The sequence below is a fragment of the Hyposmocoma kahamanoa genome, unplaced genomic scaffold, assembly GCF_003589595.1.
Source record: "Hyposmocoma kahamanoa isolate Upper Pololo Valley unplaced genomic scaffold, ASM358959v1 102, whole genome shotgun sequence".
Classification (NCBI taxonomy): Eukaryota; Metazoa; Arthropoda; class Insecta; order Lepidoptera; family Cosmopterigidae; genus Hyposmocoma; species Hyposmocoma kahamanoa.
Genome location: NW_020653337.1, coordinates 17,829,619 through 17,856,631, shown reverse-complemented (window position 1 = coordinate 17,856,631; position 27,013 = coordinate 17,829,619). Strand labels below are relative to the sequence as shown.

The following is a 27,013-nucleotide window of genomic DNA, read 5'->3' as shown; positions in this document are numbered from 1 at the left end:
TCCGTAAGGTGGCAGTAATTCCCTGGACGAAGTATGTAACAAGGAACTCTACTGCTACTAAAATACATAAAGCACCGAGAGAATATTTCTTAGTGTCGGCAAACTGTTTCGGCCATTATTTTGTATACGGAAATCATTCAATCACAGTCATTCTAATACAGGAATGTGATAATTTTTATCATATTTCAATTAAATAAAACTAAATTATTTACGAAATGGATATTCCTATATGGCTATTACCATTCAATTAAATCAAGGTGTTAATCATCATCATCCTCATATACAGCCTGACTTCACCCACTGCTGGGTATAGGCCTCCTAATCTCATCCAGGTTCGCCCCCCAATTCCAACGATGTCATCATGTCATGTCAAGGTGTTAATACTAACCTGAAAATTTTATTGAACATTTAAACTATTTCTTTTAGTACATTCAACTAAAAGAATGATTTTTAAATATTCTAATTCGCACGCGTGACGTAATACGACCATATCTATAAAATTACAACTTTTCAGTAGAGTGATTTAAAGATTCTTCATATGCAATTAGTTTGAAAACTTTTTATGCTGAAATAGGAGCATTACAAAATTTTATATATACATAACTTGTTTTATGTAATTCGTATTATTTTTATGACTTTCTGGTGATAAAAGCACTTTTGAAGTTTGCCACATGTGGCTTTATTATACCAAATCAAATCATACAAATTTACTTATCTTATTATTTAAAAATCTAATAACATTAAAACATTATAACCGAACCAACGTCAAATGACATGTATATGGCATAGTAACAAAATTTAAGCCTGCCATATGGCGTAAAGCATCAAATCACTTATTGTAATTGACCAGTGGTAATTACGGCTAGCTGTGTCAGTAAAGATTATATGGACACGAGCTAATAGCCCATAGCTTTGCCATTTAAAGCTCTGACACTTTCACAAGGAGTCATACTGCTTCTTCTGCTAAAAACTTCTGGTTTGACAGTTGTGGTTTCTGTATAATTAAACTGCTAGTACGTAGAAAAGAGTGGTTATACCCCTGATACTATGCTCTTGTGTCTGTCACAGCTACATACATATTTACATAGCTACATTTTGAAGAATTTTGACTAAATACATCATTGAATTGACATATAATATTCCTAAAAAAATAGTAGTAGTTGTCTAAAAATATACGCGTCCTTAAATGTACGTGAATTTCGATTTTTCATTGTCCTGACCACAGAGGCAAAGTTTTTGCAGGGAAATAAATCTCTTTCATGTTATTATGTTAGAACCAATTAGAAAATGATATTGATAACCCAGAAATAAAATCATGTTACATGGTCTTATTTAAATCGAACAACATCGATACGTTTTAAGCATCAGCACGTAAGCATTATTCGTGTAATCGTAAAGTTAATTACTATAATATATTCCCGAGTTTGTGATTCCGGAAAGTACTAGCATGTGGAGTGTGATATTATCTCCGGTGGTAGATGGTTAAGGGCGCGGCGCCATCTGGCGGGCAGATGCAGCTGACGTCACGCGAAGCCCCGACCCGCGCCCTATGGGGTTTCGCCACGCGCCGCACGCATGCACCATCTCCCTTTCACCAGCTGGCCCAGCCTGATTTGCCAACATTTTGACATTTTATGATTTCCTGGTAGTTACTGGTATTAGCTACCTTCCCTCCTGGTCAGTCAAAAGTGCAACCGCATCAATTCTTGATTTGTAGGTAGTTTACTATTTCTCTTATGTATAATTGTTGTTTGGTATTTTAATATATTATGTATAGTAGTCAAAATCTCCGTCGGTAGAATGTAATGCGGAAATTATTCCATGGCCGCCTGATCACGATATAAATTTGGTATTTAACAAAACTGTATTTTAGTATTCTTATTATAGAATAATTTATAGATTGTCTATATTTAGTTTGTAATTACGTCCTATCTATTATATATTAACAAGTTACGAACTTTCGAACCAATTTGAACTCAATAAAAAAGCTAACGATATTTGAATTTCATTTGTCACAAAAACACTTGCGTGGTAATTGTTGTTATAAAACAATTAAAATATGATAGTTGTTAATTCGTTCCTTAACAATAAATAGAGCAGATTGACTTTGCCGCGTTTAAGTTACAATTGTTCATTAATAAAACATTACATTGAAAAAACAACGTCATTGAAATAAATTAGATGTTGTTAAGGTTACCTAAACAAACTGTTTCCTGTAACGTGCAGAATAGCCTATAAAGTACAACGACTGCTGTAACTATTTTAAGTAATAAATAATAATACCTATAATCACATTGTTGTTGATTCCATGAAGTATCTTGCTAGGCTAATTTGATTAAAGGGAATACTTTTCAGATTAAACATCAAACATAACGACAATCCATAAGGAATTGAAATAATAAAATTCGATGTTTTATCATGATTTTGATCACAGTCCTTCTATCCGAAATAGCATTTACACTAATGAATATTAGCATCAATCTAGGGAAGTACTGCTAGCTTACTTATTTCGGCCGCCAAGCAAGTAATGTTTGAGCATTAATGCGTTCAGGTTTGGAAAGGTAAGGGTGCTGGTGAAATTACAGGCACACGGGACTTGTCAACTTATGTCTCAGGGTGGCGGGCGCACTGACAGTGCCCCTAAGATCGTTCTGAGTGGCATTGCAACTGTTATGGATAGGCATGTTGCTTTCCACCGGGTGCACATCTTGTTCGTCCCGTCATTTGGTATTATAGAATAAAATCTTCAAACACTTTGCATTTGGTCTAAGTCAAAGTCAAAGTCAAAGTGAAATAATCTGTATTTCATGGGTAAGCAAATTACATTTGAAATCGTCACACCATTGTTTGTTGGTAGGTTAATGCGTCACACTGATTAAATTAAATTGATTAGTGATGTTCATATAAAAAAATGTCGATATTTTATCTGATGTAATATATCGAAATGTTGTATCGATATTTTGCGATATATCGTAAATAATTCTCAGAGATAAAAGGAAGGAAATTTTGACTCTGAAAAACTGACAAGTAAACAAGTAAAACCTTCAGTTTTGACACAATAATCAAACATATTTCTTATTCTTATATTCTCATTGGCTAGCCGCACACATACAATATTATTGATAATCCAAATTTAAGTATGTTCCCAACACAACAATATCGTCCGCACACAAGCAATATTATTGGGTGTGTGCGGCCAGCCAATGAGAATATAACCACTACGTTACACTGACGGATGACCAGTGAATCAGCGTATAATAAGTGCATTTCGTTTCTCCAAGTACAATTTGGAATTGTGTACTTTAATTTTGTGTACTTTTACATTATAATATATTGAATTAAATATCGATATATATCGAGCGCTCCTACTATTGATGAAAGAATGTTTTAAAATTGTCTCAATGCACCGGGAAGTAATACGGTTAACAGGACATTTAGTTTACACCTATAATTTTAATTTAATTTTATGCTGCTTATAATAAGAATCAGAATTCCCATGTCTGAAGTTGAGTGTTGCTTACGTACATGATGACAATCATTGAGCTATTGAAAGTGTCTTGATTTTATATAATTCATCTGTCTGAGGTCACCTTTTAGTAGTTTTGTATATAAATATAGGTGAACACCAATGTCAAAAGCATTACTCTTTTGCCTTGGATCTTCATAGTTCTAAGTCCTAGTCTATCATTTACTCAAAGTCATGATTCAGAGGTAATCAAATATAATTAGTAGCGGTTACAAGTTCACAATATTATCATATCAGAGATCTAGTATCTTTTGCAATGACATTATTAAGATTTCTTTCTTGTGCTTGACGCTGTGAATAACAAGGATGAATGCAAGAAATTTGATGAAGCATATTTACAAGACGAGTGAGAGCAGGCCACTTCGCACGGCCAAATTGAGGACGTTCTAAAGAGAGACATGGTCAGGAATAAAAAGAAAAAAAGGAGTACCTTCACGACGTACGAGCATGTATGAAGAAAATATTGATGGGTTTTATAAGTATTGAAGGGAAAGATGTATGATGTTTCCAATGACGTCATTGAACAGGAAGCAGGACCCAGTTATATACTATACTATCATATTTGTACATAGTTAAAAATTTTTACAACAAGGGACCCGAGGTCTAAATTATATATTTATTTTATTTAAAATAAATTTAGTATAATTTTAACAATATTTTTTTTAAATGATACTAAGTGATGGGACGAACAATTTGTGTGCCTGATGGTGAAGCGACACGCCAGTCCATAACAGTTGCAGTGCCACTCAGGCAAACTTGTCTCTCCCCTTGGGGTGTAAGAGGAGAACGGGATCTGTTCCGGCCCAATTGTCAACCCCATCTGCACGCCTAGGCGGCGGCGACAAGTGCTCCCTGCTAGAAAACAAAAAGGGCTCTGGCGGTATAACCACTCATCACCCGACCGAGCAACTGGTCAGAAGAGGGATCAGCGGCTTTAGAGTCAATATAACTCCAAGAACGTATGGTGCAGAAGGTAGGAGGATAAACCGCGGTGTCACGCGGGCTTGTACTCGTACAAATACTGATGTTTTATAAGTAGTTAGGTTAGATGATTTTCAATGGTATAATTACTAGTATTTATGTGGTCTGTGGTATAATTGCTCAGAATTTTAAATGAAGGCGAGCACGTGTGTTCGTTTCGGAAATTTAAAGTGTGAGGAGTGGTGACGGTAAGAAGTAAGAGTAGGTAACGAAGAAAAGGAATTAAAGAACGATTCGAAATTTCAAAGTAGGTGGCCAGGAACCATAGAAAACGGTGGGATGACGATGAAAGAGGTCTCGCATGTTACAACCAACGGCACTATTTTTGCTTGGTAGTTAATTATAAAAATGTATATAAACAAAATAATATCAAAAAGCCTATTAAAAAGACTTTGGATACCATGGCATGTCTGCATTTGACATCATCGGGGCCCTTGTAGGGTCGACCATACGGAGGTGTAGCATTATTATGGCGAAAAAGTATATTTATAAAAGTTTCCTTGATTGACAGTAGCTTAAGCGCTTAGTGGCAATTCGTGTGGAGCTTGCGGACGTCCGCAGTATGATCGTTTTATCTGTGTACATACCAACTGAATCAGCAGAAAATTTGCCGCTTTTTATAGAATGTGTGGGTAAAATTAGTGCAATTGTCGAAGACAATGACTGTGAATGTGTGTTTGCGTTCGGACACTACAATGCAGACTTGCGTACTGCCTTTGGCAAGGAGTTGCTGGGATTCTGTGAGAACTGGGACTGGGTATATGCGGATGCGTCATTGCTCGGTGACTCATCGGATTCTTATACCTTTGAAAGTGAAGTGCGTGAGTCGACAAGTTGGTTAAACTACTGTCTGACCACGACATCGGCTTACGACTTATGTACAGGGGCTCAGATACTGTATGACATGTATTGATCGGATCATTACCCGCTGCTCATCGAATGTGACCTTGACTTGATAATACCTAAATCTACAATAGGGACTAGAAGAGACAATCGTGTATTATGGGGCAACAGACATGAAGACATTGAAAAATATAAATAAAAATATAAATATTTAAGTATTGTTTACATACCATATGACCTGTGTGAGGTTTGTGAGCAGACGTGTCGTAACGAAACGCGCTTCAAATTACTAGATTCTTTTTATAGAGCAACTATTAGGTCAATTCAAACGGCTGCAAGATTAACGTCACAAAGTAAGAAAGTGAGAAATTTATCGGATGGAATTGCCATGTACTACCCGTGCACAATGAGGCGTGTTTGGCTCACAGAGTTGATGTATGGTTCTCCTTCTTCTGGCCCTGTGTATGATAACATAAATATTAAAAGGAAAGCGTTTAAGAATAAATTGAAATGGTGCCAGCGTAATCAGGACAAAATTAATATGGATATTATAGCTTCGCAGAGATCTTAAGGCAATTTTTGTAAATTTTGGAAAATTAAAGCCAAGAAACCAAGAAATTAAATTTTAAACAAGGGGCCTACTTTGTTTAAAATGTTACAGTTGACCGTTGTCATAGCAAATGAGATATTGCTAATGTTTTTATGTCACAATTTAGGGTGGAGGATTCATTGAAGGGTTGTCTACCACCCGCGGGGGACGATAGATCTGGTGGTCGTGACCAGGTGATTGAGACGAAATTAATTTTTACTCCAGAACAGATCTGGAGCTGTGTACGTAAAATGAAACGTGGTAAATCACCTGGCCACAACGGTCTGAGTATTGAGCTCATGCTTTATGGTGGGCCTTTGTTGCATGAATATATGGCAATAATTTTTGAGGGTTGACGTCGCCAGTCTTGTTCTTGTTTATGTAAACGATCTGATGAAGGAACTTAGCAGAGCTGCAGTCGGCTGTCATGTCGCAGGAGATTGTGCAAACAACTTTAGTTATGCTGATGCTATAGTACTGTTGAGTCCTTCTATTAGTGGAATGAGGAAACTTATTGACGTATGTAAACGGTATGCTGTCGCCCATGGTGTTCATTATAACGTCAAAAAGACAGAGCTGATGGTGTTTAAATATGACAAAGGGCCAGACATTTTTGCGCCGATTACGTTACTTGGATGAACGTTAAAAGTAGTTTCTACATTTATATACCTGGAACACATTATTATATTATATTACGGATGATGAGGACCTTGGAAGGCAGCACCGAGCTATCTCAGTGAAGGGCAATATGTTGGCGCGGCGTTTTGCACGCTGCTCAGACCAGGTGAAAGTTGCTCTGTTTCGGGCATACTGTCAGGCGTTTTATGCGAGTCATCTGTGGTATAATTACACTAAACGATCGATAAACACTTTACTAGTGCAGTACAACAACGCGTTTCGAGCCATGTTACGTCTGCCATGGTGCTGCAGCGCGTCTGGCATGTTTGCCCTGAACCGGGTGGACGATTTTTACGCCCTTTTACGAAAGCGTCAATGGTCTTTTGCAGAGAGATTAAATAAGTCCAGTAATGAACTTGTGCAGACTTTGTTTTTAAGATGTGACTATTATAACTGTTTTTAATATTCCTAATGTTAATAACTTTTTGACATTTTTAATTAGTAACTTGAATTTAATTTTTATTTTTATTTTATTAACTGTTTTTCTTTTTATGACCGTGTAATGTATAATGTAATGTTATGGGATTAAGTCTAAATAAATAAAATAATTGAAATTGAAAGACTTCCTCATTTGAGTTATCAGTCAAAATTACAAACAATAATTATTGCTGATCTTACTTACATTTTTAAGATTTAGCAATCATAAATATCATACATATTACAGTTTAGACACATACGTACACACGTATATTACACATATACACAAATACATTACATCTATTATATGAAATATAAAAACAGTTTGAGCATGCCTACAATTGTTCTACTCTCCAACTTAACTACTATTTCATAAATATTAATTAATAATTAATTACGTAATTGATAAAGTTAACTCGTCATTTGTAGGGCACATTTGTTGTATACGTTTTTATAATAAAATTCCAGAAATAGTGTAAAGTTTATCAGAAAAAATATTTAAGGTTCATTTTTAAAATGTACTAATTAGAAAAGTTTATTATAAAATCAATGATTACATAGATGATACTTCCAGCTATTGAATGTTTATGACGAATGATACAAAAAAAAAAATTCTTCTCAGGTGAAATTGACCTGTTAAACATAAGTGGTTTTTTTGTTTAATGTGACGATTTCAAATGTAATTTGATGACCTACGAAATAAAGATACTTGATTTGAGTTAAATTGACATTTTCAGTGAAGTTGAGTGATTTTCGGGAATCAGCAAAACGGGGTCTACAACGCCCTCTAATCGGTTTTTTTTTGTATTTTGGGTTTTATTGTTAAGCAAAACCAAAAAACTTTAGTTACCAACATCTGGAAAGTGCAAATTTATATATTTATGGAGGGTAAAAAGTATAATAATACGAGTATATGTATGGTCACTTGGAGTGTTTAAGTTATGTATATTTAATGGCAATACCATAAATACGAGTGCCTTTTTTACCTTTTTTATTTATTTAACGATCTTGAAAAAATATCACAGTGACAGTAGGTACATGAACTCTGTTAAGGCATTGCAATATATTATATTTAATTTAGTTCAGTTAAGAGAGGTTGCTTGCAAATAATTATTACAATATAACACAACAAAGGAAGTACATTAGATTATATATGGTTTAAAAATAGTTAAAAATGATTCAATGTCAACTAAATATAAGTAAGTAAATATAAAACCTTCTTTAGGCATACACAGTCGATCGCAAAATAGAAGGTATATACGAGTATCATTGGTAATTGTCAATTAAATTTTTTGTCGTTAATAAAATCATTTATAGAATAATAACATTTTTCACTTAGAAAATATTTTAATTTAACTATGAAGGATTTATCACTTTGGTCATTTTTAATATTTGAAGGAATCTTATTATATATTTTAAATGACTCTATAATAAGGACTATTTCTGAATAATTCTAACCTTGGCTTAGTTGTTGCACTAGTTGTTTATTGCGGCGTCAGCTATGTATAAATTCAAAGGCGGTGATATTATTCCTTCTTATCCTTATTACGTTGTAACTATGATCGTGTTTGTAAAAAAATATTTGATTTTTGTACTTGTCTTGTGACTTAGTGTACTTCACCTTGCCGAACATAGACATGTCTTGAGAGCCGTAACGGATACTGGACATTGAGTTATCAGTGAATCACGGTGTGCCAATCTGCATTGATGGACAACAATACAAGCAATACTGCCCAGTATTGCTGGCCAAAGTAATTTAATTACTATTTACAGTTTGTCCCTGTCCCTGTGCTTGTCAAAAACAGCATAGTCGGTGCCGTACTTGTTATATGTTTCACAGGCACGCCACACGAATATGTCGTGTCGGTAATTTGTGTGAATAAGAGCTATGTGAAGCAAAGGTCACCGCCTCGAAGCTAGTGTGTTAGTGCGAAGACCAATTTTCGACAGTGATTCCGGACAGTCAATGTTGCCATTACCCAGTCCATTTGTATAATTATGTATTCATGGAAAATCAACAGCCTCAAACAAGAATAGAAACATTACAGGTTCCCATACTTTCGAACAAATCATACACGAGTATTAAGCAAAAAGAACAAAAAACCGTATGTTATAATTATTCGTACAAAGTTCGAACACAAAGAAAAATTACCTCGACCCGACGTTTTTAATCACTATAACAAAGTAGTGCTGTTATATCACAACAATATATGAATATTACAGTGGTAAAACATCGTGACAGTCTATAAAAAAAAATCAATAACAAACAGTATGTTTAAGGACAAACACTTACATACAGATAACAACCCAATATGTGCGTCAACAGTCATGAATTACTCAATAAAATTGAATAAAATGTGTGGGAGTTTACGCTTTAGCGCATGAAAATTCTAATTAAATATATCAACATCCAGACCATGATTGCTCTGCACACTTTCAAACTCTTGCTAGTTCTACAAAGAAAACTATTTTGTATTTCGTTAGTCCTCGCTAAAGGGAACTGTACAAGGATGAAGAGTTTCATAGAACGCGTCGGTACATTACATACGACGAAATATCACCAAAGTGACGGGACGAACGAGTCGTGTGCCTGGTGGTAAGCTACACGCCTCTCTTTAACAGTTGCAATGCTATTCAGTACTTTAAATCGCAAAGACCTGAGGGACACTGTCACTCTGCGCCCGTTATAAGTTGAGACATAAGTTGACAAGTCTCATGTGCCTGAAATATCATCAGCACCTCAAAACCGAATCACTGCTTGGCGGCAGAAGTAGATGAGGTAGTACTTCCTTGAACGAACTCTTTCACAAGGAGCTCTACTGCCAAGAGAACGAGAGAACGAGACCCCGCAGACCGTTTCATCTGAGGTGACAGCGACCGCGAACGGGTTCACACCAGGTTTTCACCCGAATTTCTACTCGCATGTATCGTATATTCTCACTTGTCTATAATGCAGCCACCGAATCCCCTTGAAACAATTTGTCCAGCAGCCGCAGATGGCAGAGAATAAATCTTAAAGTTTCATCAAACTCTTTCCTCTATTTGCCTTTCTCGATAGCCCTTGATTGTCAATTACTTTACGACATTCAAGCGAAGATTAAGCGCCGGCTGAATGCCGATTTGTATAAGAAACGCAAGGCCACGGTGCAAAAGGCTCGGTCACGTTTGTAGAATACTTAAACGTGATTTATACTTACAGTTTCGACTTTGAGTACAATTTTGTTACTAAATGTAAAAAAATACAATACCTACGAAACCAAGTCAAATATCTTGTTTGCTATATATAGCTCCGGGCAAAAATTAAACATGAATTTTATGAAGTTGATTTTACCGGTATACCTGTTCAATAATTTACTTTAAAAAATATATATTGTTTCTGATTTACACATAGGCAGTTAACCTTTTGGTTTTTGTTTTATTTGGCATTTGCCCGTACCATTAATTGCCATTATGTTTAATGTTTTTACACTGTTAGAAGCCCATGATTGTAGAAATCCGCCAACTACCCGATACTAAAGATGCTTTTTAGTAACGACATTTGGTATTTAGAGTAATCAAAAGCATCGCACTCTTGGTGTAATAAGGCCACATCTGCAAAATGACAATTTTTCAGGACAGACTTAAAGATTGTATACGAAATTAATCGATAACTTTTCTACGCTTGAATATGAAGAATGTAAGTGATAAGAGTTCGTATTATTTTTAGTAGTAGTAGAGCTCCTTGTGACAAGTTCATCCAGGGAAGTATTGTCTCCCTTACCTATTTCTGCGGCCAAGCACTAATGTGAGCATTACTGCGTTCCGGTTTTGAAGGGTAAAGGTGCTGGTGAAATTACAGGCACATGGGATTTTTCAACTTTTGTCTGAGGGTGATGGGCGCAGAGGCAGACCGTTGCGATTTAAAGCTCTGCGTGGCACTGCAACTGTTATGGACAGGCGTGTCGTTTACCGTGAGCACGACTAGTTCGGCCTATCATTTAGTAACATAAGAAATAAATATGTTTGTGCCTTTCATGGCGATAAAAGCACTTAGGATATGTGATCACTTGTGATTTTTATACCAAGGTACGGTTTATTATTAATATCTAAACTACAAACAACAATAATAAGCCACATAACATCACAAAATTGCTAAAACCACCCAATATTTCACAACAGGAAAACATACGAAAAATAGAATTTTTTTCACTATGTGTAATAAAATAAGTAAGTAATTGTATAATTTTATAAGAGTCTATTAAGAGTTCAGTCATTTCAAGATGAGATTTAAAAAAATAGTACAATTTACATAAGATTTTGATTATTCGAAAATTCATCCCTGAGTATTGATCTTCTATAATTTTATTATTATAGAAGATCAATTCATAATAATTTGACTCATAATAATTTTACTTCTTAAATTATTTTATATATTTGACTGCTATTTTCATATATAAAAATATTTAATATCTTATTAATTTTTTCAAAACATATATGAAATAATCCAAATATATTATAATGAAATGTTTGTTATAGGTACCACTTTTGAGTTGATAGTCTCAAATGTCTTATGTAATAAAATCGACCATTGCTAAGTACCTACACTCATTTCACTTGAAGTGATCGATATACTTGATGTTTGGAGTGTAACATGTCAACAGTATGAAAACAATTAGGTATTTTTTTCTTACACGTTTTAAATACCATTGTTTTTATGACAAATGACGCAATTCTTCAATGTTTCTATAGCTATTAGATACGCTAAAGTTTTTACAGCAGACTTTAATTTGTTTAGAACGAAATAGGAAGGAGTCTTGGAACAGGTAACTAATTTTATGGCAATCAATTTTACCGCCGTGAACTACCTGTCCCTATACAAATAAGTACCTATCATTGGTTTACATTAGTACTTTCAAAATATCGGGAAAATAAAAAGAAGTTATACCGTGGTAAGAAACCTGTTACTAGTGATAATCAATTAGTACTTTCAGTTGTAGATGGACATATTTTCTACCTTTTATACCTAGATTTATGTCAAAGTGACCCCATTATTTTTATTGCTATTTGGAAACTAAATTTCATAATCAAAATTGTTAATTTGGCTTGTGCTGGCACATGTTATAATTATGAAAATAGTGAGTACAACAAGCACATAGAAAAATTCGTGAGGTCCGCTGGTTCGTTCCGTGGCTTAGTTGGTATAGCGTCTGACACGGTTTGCTAGGAGACGTAGGTTCAAATTCAGCCGGATCGAAGGAATTTTATCTATCTGTTCGATTTTTGTATTAATAATTATAACAAATTAGTGGAGTAATTATACAAAAAAAAAAAACATGAAGATGCACATCTATTGGATCTTCTAATTTGTTTGTTTGTTGTATTATATTAACGCCATACACAAATGATGATAGCTTGAAGTACAACTGTGGTTGGGACATCAACCTTTAAGAAAGAACACTGTCTGTGGGAGAGACTAAGAGACGTCTGACAACTGGAAGACACAACTGGAGATTTTTAGTGTGGTAAGCGACACGCCTGTCCATAGCGTTGCAGTGTCACTCAGAGCTTTAAATTGCAAAGATCTAAACGGCACTGCCACTGCGCTCATCACCCTGAACATAAGTTGACAAGACAAGTCAAGTCACACAGGCTTACTTGGTATAGCGTCCGGCACGGTAAGTTAGAAAGCGTCGGTTCGAATCCGGCCGGATCGAATGAATTAAAGATAATTAAATCTCAATTCAATAAACATTTTCTTGTTATTTTTAAGTAAATAGAATTGATGGCAGTTGCTTTAAATCGCAAAGATCTGAGGGGCACTGGCACATTGCGTCCGCCAACCTGAGACATAAGTTGACAAGTCCCATGTGCTTGTAATTTCACTAGCATCCTTACCCTTCAAGACTCGCATTACTGCTTGGCGACAGAACAGGTAACGTGGCGGTACTTCCCCATACAAACTCTTTCATAAAGAACTCTACTGTAACTTAAAAGATTGACGGGATGTTGTGATACGTTGGATGATATACTATCTATAATAAGGACCATTATTTCAGAACAAAAGTATCAATAAGCGGACGTAAACGGTAATAAAACGGCGCAACCGATCGCAAAGCGGCCGTTTGGAGGCATTCGTGTGCAGGAGCATAACTAAACGCTGAGCTGCGCGCGCGGCATGTTCCAGATTCAATTTCAGCTACTGGAGCTGCGTCCGTGCGGGCAGGGGTGTATTTTGTATGTTATGCAATATTGAAGTAATCAACTTGACTGTATGTTCAAAAAATGATATTTTTTTGTAATACCAAGAGAAGGGACTAACAAGTCGTACCTGTTGGTAAGCGACACGCCTATGCATAATAGTTGCAGCACCATTTAAAGCTTTAAATAGTAAAGATCTTATGGGCACTGCCACTGCGCCGTCACCCTGAAATATAAGTTGACAAATCCCATGTGCCATTTCACCCTTACCCTTCCAAATAGGAACGAAGTAATGCTCGCATTACTGCTTGGCGGCAGAAATAGGTACGATGGCAGTTGTTCCTATGGATGAACTACTTCACAAGGAGCTCTCGAAGAAGGTTTACTACCCTCGGAAAACGTGTGAAGCCCCCAATCAATACGGGGCGATCGTGGCGGACTATGGCCTAAGTTCTCGCTTGAGATGAGACTCGTGTCTTATGATGATCTTAAGTAATAAATACTATTATCATTATTACACTAATTACCTCATCGTTAACTACACAATTCCGTTAAATGTTTCTGAAGAAAAAAGTCCATTATACTGAATTATTTATTATCTTATTCAGTAATTATGACGGCATTATTATCACTTTTCTTGCCACTAAACCTTGTTTTTTTTTTTAATACTAAGTGACGGCACGAACAAGTCGTGTGCTCGGTGGTAAGCTACACGCCTGTCCATAACAGTTACAGTGCCACTCAGAACTTTAAACCGCAAAGAACTGAGAAACACTGCCACTGTGCCCGTCACCTTAAAACATAAGTTGACAAGTCCCATGTAGCCTTCAAAACTGGAACGCAGTAATGCTCTCATTACTGCTTGACGGCAGAAATAGGTAAGGTGGCAGTACTTCCCTAGGCGAACTCTTTCACAAGGAGCTCTACTGCTACTAAAACTACTTATCTAGCGTGTACGTTACACAACTTATCTACCGACCCGATAGATAGGGAGTTCCGGAGACACTATGGGCTATCCGGTAAGACCACGATACGGCGGCGTCTGGGCCAAGTCCTCCGCCAGTGATACGCCTTCACGGGCGTCTCTGGTGGACACGAACTTAGATTATGGACTCGGGGTTAGCTGTAGGGATGAACACGTCTGCCCCGGTAGTAGCTAGCCTAAGGCGAGGAGGCGCGCGGGGCAAGTGAGTTGCCCTTTAAGTTGAAAACTTTGTCCAGACATTGTCGTAGGACACTGCGATAGGTATCTCCGGCACTAGCCTGCAGAGATAATAGAGGATAAGCTAGATATCCTCTGGTCCCTCCAGCCGCGTAGGTTTCTTTGAATTGGAGAGACGCTTTGGCGCCAGGGGGTAAACGTGCCTATAGCTCCGCCACCAAAGTCAAGATTTGGTAGTGGACTTTAGATTCAACAGCTTAGTGGTGGCAACCGGAAGTGAGAGTGCCTACAGCTACGGTACCTATCTGAAAAATAGGGAGAGTGCAGTTCTAGGTCACTATAATCAAAACTTATGTAGAAAAGCAAGGGAGGCGTACGTTACACAACATTGTACAACTGCTAGTTGTGCAATGCACCACGGAAGGCAGGCGAGCCAACCGCTCCGATACGCTCACCTCCCGATTTTGGTGGCGGCAAAGCATCATAGTACAGGAAAATCCCTAATTTGCGACCAGCACGGCTAAAAAGGCCGCATCGGCACAATCATAATAATATGATTAATTGACAATTCATGTTATTAATTTTCAAACAAAACAAGAAAGCAATTCATCTATTTGATGGTGGTCTCCATATAACACTGTCAAATAGAGAAATTTAAGCTATATTAATTGTAAAAAAATCATAATATGAATTGTCAGTTAATCATATTACCAATACGGCCAATACGGCCTTTTAGGCCGGTAGGTAATTGGTATAGGTGTATGGCACAATTCGACAACAAAATTAGGCGCATTGCTGCCGTCCAGGTCGCGTGCGTCTCATGTGGAAAAGTGACATAAAACGATTTTGGCATCGAAAACCGGCCCTGAAACACGCCTCTCGTAACACATACAGGCAACCACCACTTTCTTCTCAATGGAGCCCATTAAACATCGAAAACGCGTTGTGCGAAAATAATGTCGCCTTGCATTCCATCTCGAACCTGATCCGCATGCAAAAATAAAGGGTTTATGGGATTCGGCAGTAAATTTTTGTGGGTATTGTTTATGTATTACTTATACTTACTTATTACAGCTTTACAACTTTGCAGAGTACTATTTAAATATCTAATTTGTTATATATTGGTTGTAATTAATATTATGATTTTTGTGAACTTACTCCACTAGTTTGTTTTAAGTAGTAAATAACACACAAAAAAAAGGAATTCGTCTTTGTGTTCGATTTTGTATTAATTAAAAAAATATATGTATTACTTGCAACATTCGTATATTAATATAATAGTAGCAGTAGAGTTTCTCATGAAAGAGTTCATCCAAGAAAGTGCTGCCAACTTACCTATTTCTGCCGCGAAGCGGTAAGGGAAACATTACTGCGTTCCAGTTTCGAAGGGCAAGGGAATTAGTGAAATTATAGGCACGTGGGGCTTGTCAACTTATGTCTCAGGGTGACGGGCGCAGTGGCAGTGCCTCTTAGATCTTTGCGATTTAACGCTCTGAGTGGCACTGCAACTGATACAGCCAGACGTGTCATTTACCACCATGTACGCGACTTGTTCGTCCTGGAACTTGGTATCATAAAAAAAAATAATGGTATTAGTTTGTTATCGGCCTCTTTTAAAGTATATACAAAATAAAAGTCCAAAATCCATTACGCTTTTCAAAATAAAAGTGTCCATGAAATGCGAGGACCATCCAAAAGTTACATTTTTGTTTGACAAATTATCGATGTTCTAAAGTCCAATAAAGTTTTTGTTTCTGGTCGCCCATTTTTTCGTTTTGTTTTGTTTGTCAATTGCTTCTCATTATTGTAGTAACGCAAAGAGAAAACTGCTGTGTCCTTCTTTCCTTCTTTAGACTTTATTCCCTTCGTCATAGAATAATCACAACCGTACTGCAAATCTCGAGAGCTTATAAAATAAATGATTAAGTAAATAATGTGGGTTCGCTTATTGAAATTGTTTGTTCAGCAAATAGCCAGCTTTTTACCCTCCACTATTAATATAGGGGGGATGGTATTGTAAACACAGTCACTAGATCAAAGAGTCGGTCCACTTAAATGTGAAGATTTAGTTAGAGTGCTCATTTTGGTTAATTTAGTATCAATTCAAATAAACAAAAATTAATCATATCACACGGAATTGGATAAAAAAAATGCCTTCGTGGCCGAACGGTTACCATGCCGGACTGCCACGCAAAGGTCCCAGGTTCCATTACCGGGCCGGGAGAAATATTTGTATGGCCTACATTTATTTCTCTCGTGAGTTTGGGTGTAATTTGTGTGTTAGGGTTTTCCTAGTGCGGGGCTATGTTCAGTGTGTGCGTTAATATCATATCATATCAAAGTATGACATGAGAAGGGAATTGCTCGTCGTTTTCCCTGTATAGCATAGACATTACAATAATTAAGAGAACAAACAATTAATCAACTAAGATCTTGTCAATATGGAACGATTTGCCTTGAAAGAATGTTGTCCCGCGTATAAACAAGCGCTTTGGGACGAGTGTAAGCATTATAGGTACACGCGTCGCAAAGTATGTTAAGAGTTCGAGTGGTTAGACCCGGTGACCTTTAGCAACGATGCAAACGCAATGCATACGCGATGCAGTAACGATGCAGTTGCTAATCGTCTACCTTTACACACACGCGCGATTCTAAGCAGCGATGCAAGCGCGCGACTGCATCGAAACAAACGTGCGATTGCATCGCTACTCTTGGGTTTATGAGTGATTGCATCGATTATATCGCGCGTTTGTATCGATACAGTCGAGTGTTTGCATCGATGCAATGTCGCGTTTCACGAACGATCTTTTGGATCGCTGCTAAAAGTCGTCGTGTTTAACCTCTAAAATAGATACCTATGTAAATGTTTTGCGTCTCTACTGAGCTGTAAAAGAAGGACGCGGTAAAAATAGGGCATGCGCATGGGAAATTCCCGTCCCGTTTCCTTGACCGCTCTTTAATCTTTTATCATATTATCATACACGTGCTTACAAAATAAACGTACGATGATTACGTGCTGATTGATGAACGCATTTTTTTTATTTACAACACGACTTCCCGTAACCGTAAAAAATGGCAACGATATCTTATCGACGGATCAGTGTACCCGTTGCGAGTTCAAAACAGTATTTTTTATTTTGAAAGAGCGAACATTTTTCCTTATGGAACCCGTATCGAATATTGTTTTCACATGACACAATCAGCTGATCGGAGAACTTGGTTGGAATTTTGAATTTGAAAATATAAATTCACAAATTAGACATGAATTCTACAAAACGGTTCAGTAGTTTTGTTATAAACTTTGTGTATTGGGTATGTATCTAGTAAAGAAAAGGTGTTTATACTACATGTTCACCTAAAAATGTAGAATTTAATATTCCCTTTAATTTTAAGTGGAATAAAGAAAATACGACTTCCTGAATTTTTACGATAGAAAAAAAAACCACAAACTTACCCTCAAAATTTTACAACAAAACCACTGTATTCAATAGTTACTGTACATAATTATGCAAATGATTTTTTTTTATATATCAACTGAACTAAATAGAACAAGTTTAGGAACTTACAAGATATACATTTTTGAAATGGCTTTAATTTCGTTTGTAAATAAATAAATTCTGAAATAAAGCCCACTTTCTGAATTTAATTTTTCGGTAAGGACACTTCCCTGCCACTCGACCCAAGCAAAATAAACCATATTAGTACGGGAGACATTTGAGTTAGAACTGGTAGTATCGACTCTTAAACACCATTGATTGACTAAAATTTATGTCATTAATATAGTTACAAGGCTAAACATAGATACTTGTAACTCTACTACTATCACGACGAGTGTGTAAAATAAAAATCGAGTAGCTAACGTTCATTATCAGCTGAAGAATGTTCAGAACCTGTATCTCGCGATATTAATCATATCAATATTTCCGAGACTTCAATGTTCATTCTGGTTCAGCGCTATATCGCAAGCCCTATTTAGCTGTTTACCTCGGTCTGGCCGGTGTTTGCCAAATATATTATATCGTTATTGACACAACGTGGTCATTAATACAGACGAGGACCCACTTGTTAATTTTAATAAGTGGGGTGACTCGTGAGGGGTGACGACACTCCGCCGTGTTTGTTTTATTAGTTTTGATTTTATGGTTTAGTGCTCCATTCTTGCGTAAGAGGCACGAAATATCATTTGCCTGTAAGTACACTTAGAACTTTGTTACACGACATAAGTTTCACGAACGTTTTAATCAAAGACTATGTTTTAATTGTTGAAGTGCCTAACAATTTTATCTCAGCAATTGAATAGCAAACGAAGATGACAATTGTTTAATCTTAAATTTCAGGAACTTTGAATGTATTGATACAATTAAAGCAACTTCTTTTTTATATTGTCACGGCAGCATCTACAGGTTCAGATTGTGTATCATACGTAAATAAATTGAAATTCAAAAATTAAAAATTATTTTATCAAATACATAAAATGAATTTGTTGAGCTGTAAAACACACCTGACCTAACATAGCATATATACCAGAGATTCAAAGCAAGCGATAAAACGTTGATCGTCACTTGCTAACCCCGCTTACGCCGAGGGATCCCATCGTACACCAGGCACCATAAAAGCTACTGCCCGACTATGCGACGCGCGTGCCGCCCGCGGCGCATCTAGCTAAATTGCATTTTAATCTAATTACCAAATGATATAATTTTTCGGTTCTCTCCTAATCAGATCACTCAGACATTATCGAATTAAAACGTCGTTTTGCAGTCGGAGGGTCTGTTCTGCTGTATAGTTCAATAATTTTCCGGCTTACTTTGTTATGTTGTTAATAATACCAAAGTTAATTTACGATTTTATGTTGACGGTTGGTAAATGAAAGAGTAAAGTATGAGTAGAACTTTAAATGTAGACATTTGTCTTTTTTTTGTATAATGCCAAGAGACGGGACGAACAAGTCGTGTGCCTGATGTCCACACACAGTTGCAGTGCCACACAGAGCTTTAAATCGCAAAGATCTGAGAAGCGCTGCCACTGCGCCTGTCACCCTGAGACATAAGTTGACAAGTCCCATGTGCCTGTAATTTCACCAGCACCCTTATTCTTCAAAACCGGAACGCAGAAGTAAAAACATTACTGCTAGGCGACAGAAGTAGGTAAGGCGGCAGTACTTCCTTGGACGAACTCTTTCACAAGGAGCTCTAATGCTTCTAAAATCTTATTATAACATCAAAACACATCTACTCAAATATGACGTTTCTTTTTGGATTTTAGTATTTTAACTTTCAATTGTTTTTTGTTTCTGTTTTATTTTTATCATCCCTATGCCATCGATCATCAATTAAAAACTGGTATTTGTAATGTAATTGGGTATTGGAGGCCAGGAGACTCATAGGCCAAGTCTAAAGCTCCTGTCTCCCAATTTTTTGCCTGTGATTGTTATGATATGTAGACTACATGATGCACGTACATGTTGGGAGAAATGATTATCACTAGTATCAGGTTTCTTACCACGGTATGACTGTTGGTCATGTTGGACCATGTCAACCCGTGACCATGGAGCGTGCAACCGTTCCGAAATATCGGGAAAATAAAAAGAAGTCATACCGTGGTAAGAAACCTGATACTAGTGATAATCATTTAGTGAATAACCACGAAAGTCTTAAAATCTATATGTTGGGAGAAAATACAGATTTATTTATTTATACTATGATACTAGTTGGTTCAGATAAAACAGATTGAAACCATCCAATATTAAATATAAATACCAAAATCAACCTATGCAAGTAGCCGAACCTTGACAGGTTCCATCCCAACACATTCCATGAACAAACAATGTACATTTTCAGGCATTCCATATACTTCTCAATTTAGAGAATATCTTACATTTCATATTCCCATTAGCAAAACAATATTCTACATATCTTGTATTATTTAAATATTGATCAAAGTATTGTCAAACATGGAGCAGCAGTTTCCCATGGTAACCTGACACCGTTGCACGCGGCATCGGAGGTCGAATCTATGCGGTCTATGGGGAGATGAAGTTATGGGACAAATTATTGTACTATTCCCAATGTATGAAGGGGTGTGAGAATGTGTACTTATCTTGTAAGCGATCAACTAGCGTAAACTAGTGGAACAACTAAGTGCGATTGTTATTAGACTAGGACACGACCGAAAAGCTTTTGCATCCCACGTCATAATTAAAGTATTGCACATACCTACACGTACCCTCGTCTGAACGGAGACTCGTGCCCAGCAGTGGGACGTATAAATGGGTTGATAATGATGACATACACTTACCCACCCAAATGTTACCCACAGTGTAGCAAATTTTCTTGTACCTAACTACACATACAAATTTATTTACCTGTGATATTTTCTTTTATGAACTTGTATATTAATTCTCTATCTTTTCAAAAAAATTAAGCAATTTAATTTAATCTAACTTTGCAAATTAAAAAGTAAGTATTTGATCACAATCCATTTTAATCCATTTTTACTGTTGATTTACTGATGATGAACGAACAAGAAACTCAAGGCGTTGCTCTTTTGAAATAAATTTAAATTCAATGGAATAAATACACTTTGAACCAAATTTGTGTGGAATCCAGAGCCATGTCGTATTTCCATACATCATTATCTAACACGTGGTCTTCAATTTTGTAATACAAATTTTCAATTAAAGTACTTTTAATCTTAAGAACATTGACTTACAATTAGGAAACATAAAGTCAAGTCAAAGTCAAATAATCATTTTATTCCATAGGTAAAATTTTTACACATGAAAACGTCATTTTTTAAGCTACTGCTCGTTCACTACGCTGACCTCTCTGAGAAGAACAAGCAAGAAACTCTAGGGATTGCTCTTTTCAAATAAACTTAAATGCTATAGAATACATTTTGAATCATATTTGTGTGGAGTCTAGACTCACGTTGTCTTTCCATACATCTTTATCTAACACGTAGTCTACAATTTTGTAATATGACTTTCCAATTAAAATATTTTTAATGTAAGTTTTAAACTTACAAAATGGTAAACTTAATATATGCTCCGGAACCTAATTTAGAAACGTATACAGTTCCCCATAAAAGAATCGTTTACCTTAGTTAAACGAAAACGTGGTACCATGACTTAGTTCTAAGGTTAATAGTATGGATGTCTTTTTTTTAACGTAGTTATGTATATTTTTACGGACATACAAAATATTTGAGTAAATGTACTGTGATGCCACAGTCATGATACCAGTCTCCCTAAACTTTTCTCTGAGAGAAATCCGAGAACCTCAACGGTACACAGAACGAATCGCTCGTATAATATATTATTTAATAATATATTAAGATTATCAATCTTAATATATTATGTCTCTCTAAGTCTCCCAATGCGGGTTAGAGAGACTTCACACGATTTTTAGTGGCTTTGCAATGTACAATCTACTTCCAAAACATACTCAAAGGAAATTTGTGTGTAAAAATCTAAGTTGGATCAACGCTTGGTGGCAATAGGTACATAGGTAATGAAACCAGTAAATATGGAAATTAATATATTATATGCATTGGTAGATCTAGGAACAAGATAAATATACCACCTACGAGTGTTTATGTTGTTAACATACTTAACGACATAAACACTCGTAGGTATTACATTATATATAGAGTAATAAAAATCTAGCAGACACGACAAATCCGAGTAATTTACATTCTAAAATAATTATAACTTTATTATAAAAGCCGACCTCAACAGTTTGTGGAATTTTTGTTTCCCAAGTTTTATTGAAATCGTCAAGGAAAGTGGATGTAATCCAATAAACTGGATTCATCCCCTTAGAGGTGAAATATTGTCTTTAAATTTGAATGAGACACCCCGAGAGCTAGTGAGCTACCTCCTTTCTAGCAAAAAAAGGAATCATCACAAAATCGGTTTACAAATAGAATAAAAGTATAGCGTAACATACACACAAAAAAATATAATCGAATTGAGAACCTCTTCCTTTTTTGAAATCGGTTAATAAACATTAATAATAATATAATTATCGAGTTCTTAGATTTTCGCGATTGTTACATATAAGAAATGAAACTTCCTTAGAAATGAGACGGTTGACTTAGGTGGTAAAACCATCCACTAGTTATGTCTAATATTAATGCAAACCACCCTATTTTTTCAAATATACGCCATTTAAATCCGGAAAAATAGTTTCATTTCATAATAATATAATTTCCCAACCAGTACAAAAAATAAATAAATGATTAAACGTAGAGCTTTGATATGGGAGACAGGAACCCAAACCAGGTAAGTCTTGCACCTTGGCACTCTTGGGTCCCCCCTCGGTAATAGTACAGACAGTAAACAAAACTAAAGTTGTTTGATACAAAATAAAACAGAATGAAAACTTACTGTTACGTTAATTTAAAAACAGACGCACAATAGACGCACGGACGGAATTAATTTATTATATATTCTATTTCGGCAGGTAGTTCCCATAACTACTTGAACTGACATCTAAATAAACAATAAAAATACATTGCTCTAGATATTAGAGGTAAGTGGCAGATAATCGGCATAGACATTCTTTATCAACATATTTCTTAGTATTTCACGCAATGTCCCGTGTTTTTTTCCTTATCAAAGTTCGGGACACTGGTATCTTCACAAATGCAGCTGATATGAAGTCTAACGGTGGCAAAGTAACCTATTTAATCGGAAACTTATCACGATTCTAGGTGAGGTCACGTTACTCACGCCTATATTGCGGAGGCAAAAGCGTTATTCTTGTATGTATTTTATTTTTACACATTAATTTCATCTAAGTACTTTTATCTAAATATACACAAAGATAATATATCTATACTAATGACTGCCTCGGTGGCCGAACGGTTACCATACCGGACAGCCACGCAGAGGTCCCCGGGTTCGTATCTCGGGCCGGGCGAAATATTTGTATGGCCTACATTTATTTCTCTCGTGAGTTTGGGTGTAATTTGTGGTTGTCTATGTGTGTGTTCATGGCACCCGCGACACAGGGTTTCCCTAGTGCGGGGCTATGTTGAGTTTGGGGGTTAAAAACAAATGAATTGTGAAACTCTGCGCTCAGTTAAAAAAAAAAAGGAGGAAGAAGGGTCTCGAAAAGGATTTTGCAAAGACTTACCACGGCTTCGTTAACCCTCGATACAATTGTTTCCATACGAGTAGTCGGTTGATCGCATCCGATGAGCAGATTTGCGAAGGGCAGAAGCTCCAGAAGTGCTGTGTGGCCCTCAATTACCGTTGCACGCGCAGGGCCCCCGGGGACCGCGCACACGACCTACCCGCCGATTTATGCAACGAGACACGCCTGCCGATTGAAATTCATAAAAATATTTTTTGAAGGGTCCAAAAAGTACGAGAAGGAAAAGTTTGCTTATTCTTTGATGTTTGAATTTGGAGAAATGTAGAGAAAGACTACGTTGTATACTTTAAAAAATATTTGTAATTACTATTATTATGAGATCATAATTTAACCACTGTTAGCCGTATGTGATTGCGACTCTACCGTAAAGCATATTGTTAAATCTTATGTTCAAAATTCGAATAATCTATTTCATTTCCTTTGCATGCTGTTAATTTGCAAAATTTCACTATCTTTCCCTATATGTAAATTACCTTGCCGAAACACAGTTTCGACTACCACGGAAGGTAAAGAACATTTTTATCAATATACCGCCATGAGTGCATGAATGATTTATATTTTTTTTTTTAATTGTACAAAGTTAACTGTTAAACTGTTATATTTTTGTAAACTGTTACGTAAGTGGTATTGTAAACATTTGATGATGAAAATAATGTGACTAAACAGTATATTGCTACTGTCGTAGCAAGTATGTTCTGTTAGTACAAATATTTATAAAATGTTCAATTACGTACGCTCTTTTAATTTAAGTAACTGTACTTTGACGTTATAACAATCTGACCGTATAGAAATCTGTCTTAGTAAAAATCTGACGAAATGAGACTGACACAAAAAAAGATATTAAGCACTTTAGTGACAAGTTTATGATATGTTCCAGTTATGTTGACCTAAAGTCAAGACAGGTTAAGGTAAAAGGTAAGATGTCATTGACGACGTGGGAAGGGAGCGGACGGCAACCTGACCGGGGCGGAGGCTAGCGCGCAGTGATTTATTCCCTCGTAAAGTCGCACACGCCGCTGCCCTCGCGTTCACTTGTATAATTTATTGCGAGGAACACTATGCGCCGGTCACGCTTGACCAAGGCCTAGACTGGATTGTTGACGATTTATTATCGTGCATGTATAGGAGCTGAGCTGGATACAATAGTAACAATGAGCTGCGTAAACTGAGAGTCGATGTTCAGCTGAGCGATAGAAATATAACGCTTCAATTGCTACCGTTTTCGCATGGAATGTTAAAAATTAAATCTACAATATATCCTTAAATATGCATATGTAGGTGGAGAATTGCGTTCATCTCCCGTATCTATATAAAGACAAAAAGCTTACTTTTTATGTGTAGGTAACGTTTTCACGTATAACGTAATGACGAAAATTAATTAACCGTGTTTTTAGACAGTAAGTCAATGGATTCCGCGTAAGTCTTTTTACGATTTTCGCAGAACCTTTTGAAAGATTATATCAAACGGTATTCCGGATCGTTATTGGGAAAGAAACGACCGGGACGTACAAAAAGAAAAGCTGTGCATCGTTCATCTCTGCGCATTTGAGCGTTCAATATCGGTGTTGGGGAAATGTGAAAATTGTGCGATCGATGGGTGGGTGGGCTTAGACAGTTTCTGGGCTGGGGATTGGTTGGTGGGCGTGGTGACTCTTATCAGGGCGGCGGCGGCGACCAATGGCGGCTACAGGCTGATAAGAGGGATGGGGTTGCACGGCAGGGTAACGGCAGTGCGGCGAGTGGAGCGGGCCGGGCCGGCCGTGCCATAATGCTGGGTGCCATGATGTATCCCACCGAGGAGACGGATCTTGACGACATGCGCGTGCCGCCGATACAGCTTGAACATCTGCCAGAAGTGTTTTTATGTACGTACACATTTTGCAGTGCGTGGTTTAATGATCGTACATGCCTAATTATATCAGTGTTCGTGGTTCCGTAAAATTTGACCCACCTTACAAAATTGTGTTTGTAAATGCTACCAAAATGTTTGTGATATTTTTAATGATAGGCGACTACTGATGCGGACAGGTTTGTGAGCCAAGAAATGGTTAATAAATTCTTAAATTTTAAGACATCTCGACCATAAATAAATATAGGTCAACATAAATAAACAAACAGTTTTGAGATCAAAATTAAAACATAAATATTTTTAATAAAAAAATATAAAATATTTGTTTTATCTACTAGTTGCAACCGTGACTGATTAAGTGCTACATTGATAGTACCTATGGCATTTTATTTTGCATTTGTCGATAATGCCACCTGATAGAAACTACTGACTGGAATTCTAACCTTTAAATTATTAGGTTTGTATTAGTTGGGCAATAACACGGCAAAGAATTCCACTCTTCAGCTAGTGTCATAATTAGAAGGGAATTATTTTATCGTATCTAAATCCCCTGTATTTGTTTTTACAAACAAAGTACCAATTAGAACCATTGTCACATCTGACTTCATAATGTCTTCATTTAAGCACAACACTTTACAACCTAAAAGATCCAGGCTTCGTTAATAGGTACTAAAATATAAAAACAGGGATTCACAAGAGATTTCGTCACATATTCCTAACCTAAAAAACGCCCGGCTCAAACGTTCCCAAATGTGTGTATAGTTTATGTGAGAAATTGTTGATCGCGGAGGCTCAATCGTTTGCACTGTGGATGCAGGATGATGAGACCCCGGTGGAGCAATTTGAAAAATTGGAAAGTTTTCAAAATTAGTTCTGGTGTGTTCTTTGTAAGTAGTATCTGGAGTGAATTCCGTCGCTCTGATATTTAAAGTACAGAGAATTTTCTAGTTTGAGACCAGGTATTGGTGTGGCTGTCGATTATTATTATTGTGAAATACTATAATGTGTTCTAATTGTGAATCCATATAGGTCTTAGATAATACAAAATAACATGTCAACATTGAATAGTAGCGTAAAGCGTAGTTTTTTTATATATAATATGAAGCGACGGGTCAACAAGGCGCCTGTTGGTAAGCTACTCGCCTGTCCATAACAGTTGCAGTGCCACTCAGTGTTTTAAATCGCAAAGATCTAAGGGGTACTGCCATTGCGCCCGCCACCCTGAGCGCAACTTATGGAATTAAACGTGGCCGCAACTTATGGAAGTTTAATCAAAGTTATGTGGAGTACTGTAACTCGACGAACAAGTCGTGCGCCTGGTGGTAAGCGACACGCCTGTCCATAATAGCAATGTCACTCAGAGCTTTATAAATCGCAAAGATGAAGAGTGCCACTGCGCCCGAGACATAAGTTGACAAGTCCCATGTGCCTATAATTTTACCAGCACCCTTACCCTTCAAAACCGGAACGCAGTGATGATGACATTACTGCTTGGCGGTAGAAATAGGTAAGGTGACAGTACTGCCCTGGACGACCTCTTTCACAAGGAGCTCTATTGCTACTAAAAAGTGACCATAACTTGCTCCGTATTCACTGAAATTTAACGTCGAAACTATACAAATTCATAATT

General features: G+C 36.6%; 1 protein-coding gene across 6 annotated transcripts in view; it reads left to right on the top strand.

Moving 5' to 3' along the window:
• Window positions 1-27,013, top strand: part of LOC113231847 (LIM/homeobox protein Lhx3) — a 76,430-nt gene that overhangs the window by 25,955 nt on the left and 23,462 nt on the right. For 2 of the 6 annotated variants that reach the window (XM_026466413.1, XM_026466406.1), the window contains exon 1: window positions 25,288-25,399. The exons of the other annotated variants lie outside the window; for them this stretch is intronic. Coding sequence is in view for 1 of the 2 variants with exons in the window: in XM_026466406.1 (XP_026322191.1) it covers window positions 25,303-25,399 (97 nt within the window). In the remaining variant the exon portion in view is untranslated. Of the gene's footprint in view, window positions 1-25,287; window positions 25,400-27,013 lie in introns of those variants that run through there. 6 annotated transcript variants of the gene reach the window in all.